General features: G+C 47.3%; 1 protein-coding gene across 2 annotated transcripts; it reads right to left on the reverse strand.

Moving 5' to 3' along the window:
• Nucleotides 1-1,599: 1,599 nt before the first annotated feature.
• Nucleotides 1,600-3,378, reverse strand: LOC119267941 (uncharacterized isomerase BH0283-like). 2 transcript variants are annotated; one of them, XM_037549398.1, is made up of 6 exons: nucleotides 3,259-3,378; nucleotides 2,951-3,172; nucleotides 2,559-2,849; nucleotides 2,255-2,416; nucleotides 2,069-2,152; nucleotides 1,600-1,943 (listed from the first exon to the last, which is right to left on the reverse strand). In XM_037549398.1, exons 1-6 carry the CDS (start codon nucleotides 3,286-3,288, stop codon nucleotides 1,836-1,838), a joined length of 897 nt encoding a protein of 298 aa, XP_037405295.1. In that variant the 5' UTR covers nucleotides 3,289-3,378; the 3' UTR covers nucleotides 1,600-1,835. The 2 variants fall into 2 exon arrangements, with proteins under 2 accessions (XP_037405295.1, XP_037405296.1); XM_037549399.1 differs by having other exon boundaries at nucleotides 3,269-3,372.
• Nucleotides 3,379-10,710: the final 7,332 nt, after the last annotated feature.

A 10,710-nucleotide genomic window follows, 5' to 3' on the forward strand; every position in this document is an offset into this window, starting at 1 on the left:
GCTTCATCTGCAGCATCCTCTGCCGAAGGCGAAGAGGAGAAAGGAAGGATTGTGCTGTGACGGATAGGGTTCAGGCTACCCCCTGAGTCGCCCACACAGAAGCAATGCGGGGGGCTGTTCTTTGTTATTGTGCTTGGCCCAGTTAGAACAGTGATGTGATGGTGAAGAATGGCTTTAGTAGCCTTATTAGCAACCAAGATCTCTACTACTAATGTCTACTATTAAAGGTGAGATTGTTTCGTCCCCTCCACTCCAGTTAATCTCATTCCACCACAGGCGTCTCTCATCGGTTTTCACTGTTGGTTTTATCCGATTTCTTTCCAAAACTCATACGAGGGCTTTTCCCCGCACTAAGTGTTTTTCTCATTTTCTTCATTTTGGCCTTTGATGAATCAAAATCACCGAGTTTCGTTTGTCTCCACATAAAGGAATCAAATCATACGACTAAAGAAAGAATCAAATCATAACTTTCCATTTCCCAAAAACTGTTAGCATAGCTAAATCAAACTATTTTTTTATCCCTTCCTTAACAAAAAAACCTCCTGATCTCACACCACATCATCCACCCCTCCTCCTCTAAGGAAATTGACTATTTGTTATCAAGTTCGTTGCAGTTTTTCTGTTATTAAATGGGAGTTGATTATGTCGCCTCCACGCGAGTTAATTCCCTTCCACCACACATGTCTCCTCTCATCGGTTTTTACTGTTGATTTTATCCTATTTTCTTCCAAAACTTATCCCACGGGCTTTTCCCGCACTAAGCATTTTTCTCTTTTTATTCGTTCCGGCCTTTGATGAATCAAAATCACAGAGTTTCCTTCGTCTCCAAATAAAGGAATCAAATCATACGGATAAAAAAGAATCAAATCATACAGCTAAAAAAGAATCAAATCATAACTTGCCATTTCGCAAAAACAATTAGCATAACTAAATCAAACATTTTTCTATCATTTCCTTATAAAAAAATCCTGACCTCACACCACATCATCCACCGCTCGTCTCAAGGAAATTGACAAATTGTTATCAAGTTTGTTGCAATTTCTCTACTGTTAAAGGTGATGTTGTAAAGTCTATTTCTGTGTAGTGTGTTCTGGTTTCTGTTGATAATTGTCTATTTGCAGAAAAAAAATAGGCAGGCTTCAATTAAGATTGATCTAGAACTGGTTGAACAATGTCAACATTGCATAGTTGTACGTCATTTAGGGTTGTCTAAATTTCATATCACCCGGAGTTGTCTGATGTCTCCGAATATGTTGATCTCATGAGGTAACAAATTTTACATAATTATACTTGGCATACTTAGAATCAAAAGTTAAATCATGTATGTGTTCAGGAACTAAGTTCAAAATCGTGTTGTCAGTTTCTGCAATTTCTAAGCTACGAGCACTTGTTTTGGCCGTTGTTGAGGAAATATTTGGTTATGCCTGATTTTCGTCTTTCTTATGTCTTTGATCATTACGGTTATATATATTTTGTCATAATGCACGGACACTCAATTATGATATCAAGTAATTCTTCACTGATTTGTCGATAAAATTGTTAAATGTTGCCCATAGCAACGCACGGGCATTGTCCTAGTAGACATAACATCTTGATGCATGGTGGGTCAACACTTCAATAAAATTATCACTACGGGAGAGGTGAAATAGCCGGATGCTACAATGCAGCTTCAGCTTGTTCTGCCTGACCTTGTTACAATGCTAAAACCTTTTTATTCCCATAAACTGGTCGACTCAGTGTTAGACCAGCACATTGCAGCAAATATAACCATCTCGCCATAGTTCATAGTTCAAGTCCACAAATGGTTGTGCCTTGAGTAGATGTCAGTATGCTAGCTACGCGAAGAGTGTCCCACTCATGATGGTAACAGCTTCTCCCTGAATCAGCACTCTCTTATTTGCAACATCCAGCTCCAGATATAGTGTTCCACTCCTTGGAGATGCCTGATGATGAAATGCACAGTACAAATGAAAACCAACGTGGTAGTTTGATTGATTGAGCGCCATTGCAGCATAAACGGATCACTGAACCATAATTCACCTGTCGAAAACATATTCAACAACATTACCTGAAACGCTATCAATTTTTGTTTCCCCAGCTTTTCACCCCAATAGGGTGCCAAAACACAATGTGCACTGCCACATACAGGATCCTGCAATGGTATTGAAGACAGTTTTGGGGTATCTATCAATGAGGAAGTTCAACGAGCTTCACTAGTTATATGTATTCAACTTGGCAGAGGTTGTTGTGTCACCTCATCAATCCCAAATTTTGGGCAGAAGAAACGTGAGAAGAAGTCGTAACCCGACCAAGGAGGTGCCGGCCCTGTCACAATCACGCCTCTGCCTGCACATTTTCCAATTTCTTCGATGTTAGGAAGGAGATCGGCGACCTCTTTCCCTGATGAAAGTTCGACCTGAAAGCCGTGCCACATCTTTTGGTTATACTAGCACCAACACGTGTTCGTTACCTCCATTTTACATTCAAGTTAGGAAATACGTATATTTATGCAGGTGGTAGAATAGAAATGGCAAAGGGGGTAAGGTGAAAGACAGTACAATGAAGTCGGTGGTGGTCAACGATTTGTGAACACTGACGACGGACGCGCCGTTGAGCGTCTCCGGGATGGACGGCAGCTCGTCGGCGGGGTCGCAACCCACGTAATCACTCATGGGGAAGTTCAGCTCAATGAACAGCTTCCCCTGCTCCTCCGTCTCGGGTGCAGGAACCTTCTTGGCGGTCAGGATGCCGGACTTGGTCGCAAACTCGACCACTCCATGGCGCTCACCGAGGACGGCCGTGAAGAGGAAGTGGGCTGTTGCCAGCGTCGCGTGCCCGCAGAGCGCGACCTGAGAATTGGAAACGACGGCGCAGATATGAATCAACTGAAGAAATGAAATTGAAATGGTGCGAAATCAACGGGTGTTCAGATGGGAAGCTAGGCGGCGACCTCGGTGACGGTGGTGAACCAGCGGAGGTGGAACCGCGGGATGGCGGCGCCGGCTGCGAGGGAGGAGGAGTCGCGGGAGAGGAAGGCGGTCTGGGACTGGTTGAACTCGACGGCGACGGACTGCATCCACCGCCCGTCCCCCGTGGGGGCGGCGGCGTCGTCCTCGAGGAAACACACCGCGGCCGGGTGGCCCTTGAACGGCTCGGCCGTGAAGGCATCCACCTGCGACGAGACAGCGCAGGCCAACGTGAACGTCAATCCTCATCCGGGCCAAGAAGAGAAAATGAAGAAGAGAAGAGAGCGCTGACCACGACATACTGGATCCCTTTCTTGGCCATGTCCGCGAAACAGCAGAGCACCCGAGCGCCAAATCTGATTTCTCCGAGCTGATGATGATGCCAGTTGGTAACCAGCGACGATATGGAACTTGCAGGCTTCCTTCCTGGCGGTACTCTCTTGTGCTATTTAACTTCTGCGCTAGGCATAAGGAGTCACTGACAGATGTGGTCCCCTTGCGTAGAGAGTCGTAGGCCAGCGGCTACAATGACGGGACCTTACCTGCTGAAAAGTTTTTTTTACGGGAGAACGCCCACTGGATCATTTTATTTCAGGTTAATGATAGTATAATGCTAGGGGGTCTATGTCCCAAAACAAATCATGCATTGTTTTGGGGACGCGTCGGGGCGCTCGCTAGCGCTCCGCAGTCAAACAAAAAAGAAAAAAATCTTTTCTATTGTAAAAAGGTAGAAAGGGTATGCAATATGTTTCAGAAATGTTAACGCCCACACGTGTGGGCGTTCACCACTCCGTCCACACGCAAGCATCGCTGTTGGTTTCGTTTTGCACGAATCTTGGAGCAAAAGGGCTGGTTTTCGGCGCCACGTTGGACGATTCTAGTGTGCGGTGTGCGAGTGGGTTCGCCCGCACGATAGTTGCCATCCCGCGGTCAGCGGTTGCCACTGAGAGGCGTGCGGTGGAAGTGCCATGCGCCCGCACGCCACGGTCCGACCGCAGTTGACGTCAAACACGTCGCACACCCCTCCACCCTCTCCCTCACGGTTCCATTCACTCTCCCCCGCGTCGCATTTACTGGCACAACCCACTCGCATTACAGTCCACCGGAGGAGAAGGCGAGGGGAGAAGGCGACGGCGGAGGCGGGACAGTCGACGGTGTTCGCGGGCGTTGGTGGTGCTCGTCGGAGCGGAGCGGCGTCGCCGGAACGCGTGCGGGTCGAAGGCAATGCTCGCTTCATCTATCGCATCCCCTCCCTGATTTTGTTCCCCTCTTTCCTCCCTGTTCGATTTCTAGATCCATTCCTAGAAATTCCGGCGATTCGGCGGTGCGCCGGCGTTCCCGCCGCTGCAGCGGTGCGCCATAGTTGTGTGCCTGCCGTTGCTTCGTGGGAGTGGGCAGTTTCGTCGCCGCCGCTGCGGCGGCATCGTCGGTGAGGCTATGCCTGCTCGTTGGCAACGCATTAGTCTTGCATTTGGATTTTGAGAGTTGTCTGCCGGGTTGTTTTGGTGCGGATTGGTTCGAAATTTGGGGTTGCAGCCATTTCGCGCGAGAATTGTAAGGGTGATTTTGAGGTTGAAGCAGTTGCCATTGAAACCTAGATCTAGTCTAGTTTTGGGGTTGAAACTGCAGACTGTGGCGAAATTGGCAATATGATTGAACGTGAAACAAATGTGCGGCAACTAAACTACCTGAAGAAACGTGGTAGTTGCCACAAACGTGTTCTCCCATGTGGCAACAGATTTCCGAAAATGACTGTCATAGTTGCCACCCCAAAACGAGGTGGCAACTAATTTCATTGAACTCCTGTGGCAGTTGCCACACGCATGCTCTTCCCATGTGGCAAATTTCAATTCTGCTGAACTTGTACGATAAGTAACCAGAAAAAATATGCTTTTTGAATGTGGCAACTATGGCAGTATGACCGAACGTGAACAGGTGTGTGGCAACTAAACTACATGAACAAATGTGGCAGTTGCCACAAATGTGTTCTCTTCTGCGGCAACATATTTTCTGAAACTGACTGTCATAGTTGCCACAAATGTGTTCAAGCTCACACACAAGGGGGGCAACTAAAATTTACTGAATGAATGAGATAGTTGCCACATACACGCTCTTGAACGAGGCAAACTGATTTTTTACTGAATTTACATAATAGTAACATCAAACATTCTTTTTCATTTGTGAGACTTGTTTTTTTTTCTGAATTATTTGCGACAGTTTCCAAACTTTGATAGTTGCCACAATCGGTAGCACTGGACGGAACTAATGTGCACATCGAGTTGGCGTGTTTGCCACTTTGGATTTTGTATAATCATGTTGCAATACAGTATGTGAACATAATGTCTGTTGCCACAATACAGATATGACAGTGTGGCAAACTGGCTGCATAGTATGGCAACCACATTTACATTCAAATAGTTAATATTTTTCTGTTAGGTGGCAACTGCTTACCCATTGCATTTTACATTTTCACCATTAACAATTTGGTCTGTTCCTACATCAGCATAATGGCTCGTGGCGATCATCAAAGTGATGATGATGATTTCATGGATCCACCTCAACGTAACCAGGCAACTGGACGGAGAAAAGAGGGCGATGAGGTAACTGTCCGCACACCCGCCCCCCTCCTCCTGATTTATGTTATTTGTTGGCAGCTAGATCTTTTTTATAGTCGTCCATCATGAACTAAATTTTCATAACATTGCAAAAACATGGCAACAGCTCAACACTTTTGTGTTTGTTTTTTGCAGAAGAAGAAATGTATTCGCAACAGAGCCTCCCAGGAACGTCTGACCGTGTTGATTGACAAATTCACTGACGATCAAAAGGGAGCTGCTGCTGAGATGGGTATGCAGGTTCTGATGGATGTCCGGTGTACGAACCTTGTCAACCCGGTATGCGACTGGCTTGGTGAGATATACGATCCCGCCTCCAGGGAATTCGTGATCCCGGGACGGGGAAGACTTCCATTGAATGAGGAATCCGCGTTCTGCACTTTGGGTGTGCCTCGGGGACATATCAAAGTCCCGTACGAGGTTAATAATGAGATCGAGGAAGAGCTGTTCGCCCGTTTGTTTCCTGGGTTGGAGGCAATGCCGAACACGTCTGTACTGGCAGATTCTCTGCAGGACATGACGACGCACGGAGAAGTTTTCAAGATGAAGCTACTCATGTACCTCATCTCAGCTGTTTTCGCGCCGACCACTTCTCTTCGCCCAAGCAACAAATGTTTCCCCATCCTGGTGAATGATCCATGCTCGCTACTGCCAGTGTTTTCGTTGCATTTCTTCCGTTTTGATTTCTGACGCGGCAACCTTTTTTGCCTTGAAATTTTGTGTGGTGCAGGCGAATCTGAAAAACGTGAAGAGTATGAACTGGTGTAAGTTTATTGCCGACTTTCTCCATGATGCTTTCAAAAACAAGATGTACCAGAAGGGTTGTCGTCTGCACTTAATGGTATTTTATTTTCACCAGATCTCTGTGTGAACTCTTTGTTTATAACGTACTTTTTATTTCATGCATGACAATCTGGTCATAACAAGATGGCAACTGCCATAGTGACAATGTGGCAACTGCCATAATGACAACATGGCAACTGTCATACTGACAATGTGGCAACTACCTTCATATTAGCATGGCAACTGCCATCACACTTTGATGGCAACTAACACATACATATTATCGTTGGATCATACATTATCCTGCTCTCTTTTTTTCTGAACTACAATTTAACCACGATGGCAACTGATATTTTCTTTTCTTTGCAAAATTGTTTTAAATCAGCTCATGTATGTCGACTCTCTTGATCTGTCCACCGTGGATTTCACCGGGATAGGAGGCCCGCCGCCTACTCACAAGTTTGTTGTTTCTGCGTGGACCATCAGCGCTGTCAAGGCTGTGCTTGCCGCAGACAGGGCAACTGATGGCACATATGGAAAACTACAGGTTAGTTTTTGTTTATGTCTTTTTCACATGGCATGCTTACAAATTTGACACGACGCAACCGTCCGTGGTTTATAAGGCATGCTTACAATTTCTTTTTTTGTTTTTCATAGCTGATGGCCAAGCATGCTATAGACTACAGCGTGTTTGGGGGGCCTCAAAGATTTGAAAAGTGGATGGACGTGCACTCAGCTCCGTCTTGCCCTTCTGAGGTAATCAAAATGTCCACATCTACGGTTTGCCATGGATTACATGTTGATGTCGCGGAAGCGAATGCAGTACGGGCGTTGTTTTTGTTGATGCTTCTTGTTTTCGTGCACAGGCGAGGGCACCAGTGGAGCATCTAATTGGGCAGTTTGCATCCGGAATGACCGGCCTGCTCGGGAAGTTGGTTGAGGGGTGGACGTCCCTCAGTGCCTCTGACAGCGACGCGGTTGCGAGGCAGTTCACTTCATTTGTCCCAGAACGTACACATCGGCCAACCGATTGCCGTGGCCGGTATGAATACAACAGCTCCCAAGAGCCCGGTGACACACATGATGATGTGGATGGAGACGCTGGCCTCAGCAAGGACGACGACGATGACACCGATGACGATGAACACGCTGAAGTTCGCATATGCGGCAACAAGGGCAAGGATGCAACAGGTGCCCACCCACCGGAGAAAGTGACAGAACATACGGCTGCGAGAGGCGAGGGGGTTTTGCCATCAAGGAGGGGGAGGGCTCCAGAGGATGTTGGGCAGGGTTCTGCTGGCAAGAGGTCTAGGATCGATCCCGTAGCTGCCAGGAAGAGGTTCGACTCTCAATTTTAGTTTTCTGCTGTGTATCTTTTCTTTGGAAAAATCTTATCCATTTCTTTTGCACTTGTTTTTTGTCAAGCGCGGCAATTAGTTTGTTGTCTGACAATTGCCACCTTCTTTTTTCCTTCCATCTGTTGCGTACAGTGAGCCGACCGCTGGTGGACGAGCAGCTACGAAGAAACAGGTGCCAATGCCAACCCGTGTTTCTGCTCGCTTGAACAAAGGTGCCCCCATTGCCGGTGACATCCCTTCCACCAGGTCTTCTGCTCGTACGACGACGACCAACACCGGGGATCCTGTCGTGTTGCCTGACCTGAGGAAGGCAGTCAAGAAGTAGGTTTCTCCATGTGCTTTTCATTTTGAGATAGCGGTTTTTTTCTTGATTTTTCAATGCAACTGGTCTGCTTTTGTCACATGTTCTTCTGTTATCATCCCCCACGAGGCAACTGCTGTTTTTTCCAAATGATTTCTTCCTTCATTTTTTAAATGTATGGCAACTCCTATTATCTTTACATGGCAACTGGCATCTAGGCCAAATGGCAACTATTTCTGTACCTAATGGCAACTGTCATCTTTTTTTTACCATTATCTTCTGAGAGTTCATCCCCCACCTAATTTTGAAATTGCATTCCTCACAGATCAGACATTTCTATCATTCCTTTCAATTTGCCTAACTTTGATAACTGCTGCTGTATGGCAACTGCTAACTATGGCACATGGCAACTCATGACCCCCTTACATGGCAACTACCAGCTTTTTCCACTTGTTTTTAGTTTTTTAATGCTTCTATCATTGCAAACATATTTTTTTGTCCATTTTTTCATACCATTTTTCACGTGCTTTTTTCCTTTGCAGGGTGAAGAAGACTACTACGCGCGGGGCCAAGCATATCAGTAGAGACCCACTCGAACGCCTGCATTCAAAGTTGTCAACAGGTGGCAACTCAGATGTACATGAGGCGTCAGGCGACAATACTGCTGCTGCACCGTCAACTGCTCCCACTAACTCTGATGCAAGTGGCCGACCATCTCCGCCGGCTGCAGATGTGCAGGCTAGAACAACAGGCATCCGTACATCGGGGAGTGACGAGTCGGTATCCGCCAGGACAGCTGAAATATTGCCAACTCTTCTGGCAATGAAGGATGCTGCTGTGAGCCATGCCACCCCATCAGCAAGCGTCGAAGTGGATGCTCCCGAGACCAACCTAGGCAAGGAAGATTCCCGCTCATCTGACACTGATTCCAAGCGCGTGCCTGGTGTCTCACCTGTGTCCATGACAGAAGCGGCTGAGGCGGCACTTCACAAGGATATGCCATCTGCATATGAGAATCCTGGCACAACAGCTCCAGCTCCTGTCGGTGGAGATACTGCTAAGGCGACCGTTCCGCGTGCTGGTCTTCCACATAGGCGTCGTAGCCCCCGCAAGCAATCAACAGACATACCCAACGCTCCGGCTGTAGCTAGGAGCAGGAGAGACGAATCTGGTTATGTTCCTGCGTCCACACTGTTCCCGCCACCTGCAAAAATCAATGTGATGGAGAAACCGCAAGACCGGAGCACAACTGATGCAGGTGTCAAGCCGGGCACGAGTGACGCAGAGGAACGCCCGGAGCAGACTGCGCCTTCACCCGCAGCGGAAATCCCCAGCATAAATCTGCGCACTTCCAGGCTCCCAGTCAATGTCGGTGTCCCCTACAGTCCAAACAAGAAGATTGTCATGAAAGCTGCGGCTGAGACCGCTGACAACACGCCCCGCCCTGCAAATAAGGCCGATCATTTTGTAGCGGCCGATTCAGATATGTTTGTCGATCTTTCACCCTTGAATTCTGCCTCGAAAGTCGTTCGTGGTCCGGCCAGTAGGAATGAGAGGCACCCAATGGCCTTTACCCCACAGAGCTTCAGCCTCGGCGTCAGTCAAGATCAACCGGTGGTGCACGATCCTATACCAGTTGCCTTTGCTTTCCCAGGAGGCATGCCCGCAATGATGGCGCAGCCAATGGTCGAGGGCAGGAAGGTTGTCAAGTTCGCAGAGCCAATTGTGCAAGGTACACTCATCACGCACTTACGATTTTCTTGTATACATGTTTGTAGTTTGACTTTTGTCCCAATCGCATTCTTTGGGGGTCCTCACTTGTGACGGCAACTGCCATGTGACGACATGGCAACTGGATTTGATGCACCATGTCACCTACGTTTTTTTCTTGCTGCCATGCTGCGTTTGACATTTAGGCAAGCACGTGGCAACTGAAGTTATTTCAACATGGCAACTGTAGTTGCTGTCACATGGCAAATACAGTTCAGTACACATGGCAACTGGATTTGCCACATCATGCCACCTGCATTTTTTCTACCATGCTGCATTTTTTCATACGCATTCACATGGCAAGTGGAGCCGACACGCAACATTGGCAACTGCAGTTGCTGTGACATGGTACCTACAGTACAACTAGGTGGCAACTACAGTGCAACTACATGGCAATTGTATTTGCTATGTCATAGCGACTGTAGTTGGACCACCCATGGCAACTGCCCCACTTTTTCTACCTACATATCACATCATGGACCTTTACTTCCTCACAATCCATCTGTTTTTGGATTTTATATGTATCCTAACCCACTTTTTTTATATTCATTGCAGCCACCCCTGAGGAGATTTCACCGTCACTTGATGAAGTTTACCGCATGATCGAGGAGACAGCATTGCAGAGGAGTTCCTCACGAGGGCAAGGGCAATCAAGTTCCAATGTGCCTGCAGATACGGTATCTGAGGATACCATTAGGAGTGTCACCCCTGGTCCTGTGAGGCAGCAGAGGGTAGTTCACCCACCCCCGCGGAAGACTACGAACCCGAATTCAGGGCCACTAAGGAACAGACCCAGCTATACGATATCGTCAAGCGTTTTGGAAATGCGAGGACCAACAGCAAGCACATGAAGGAGCTGAAAGCGTAAATTACCATACCCCCATAATCTCTCATCTTGCTTGCTCTTTTTTACCATT

The sequence above is a fragment of the Triticum dicoccoides genome, chromosome 3A (assembly GCF_002162155.2).
Source record: "Triticum dicoccoides isolate Atlit2015 ecotype Zavitan chromosome 3A, WEW_v2.0, whole genome shotgun sequence".
Taxonomy (NCBI): domain Eukaryota; kingdom Viridiplantae; phylum Streptophyta; class Magnoliopsida; order Poales; family Poaceae; genus Triticum; species Triticum dicoccoides.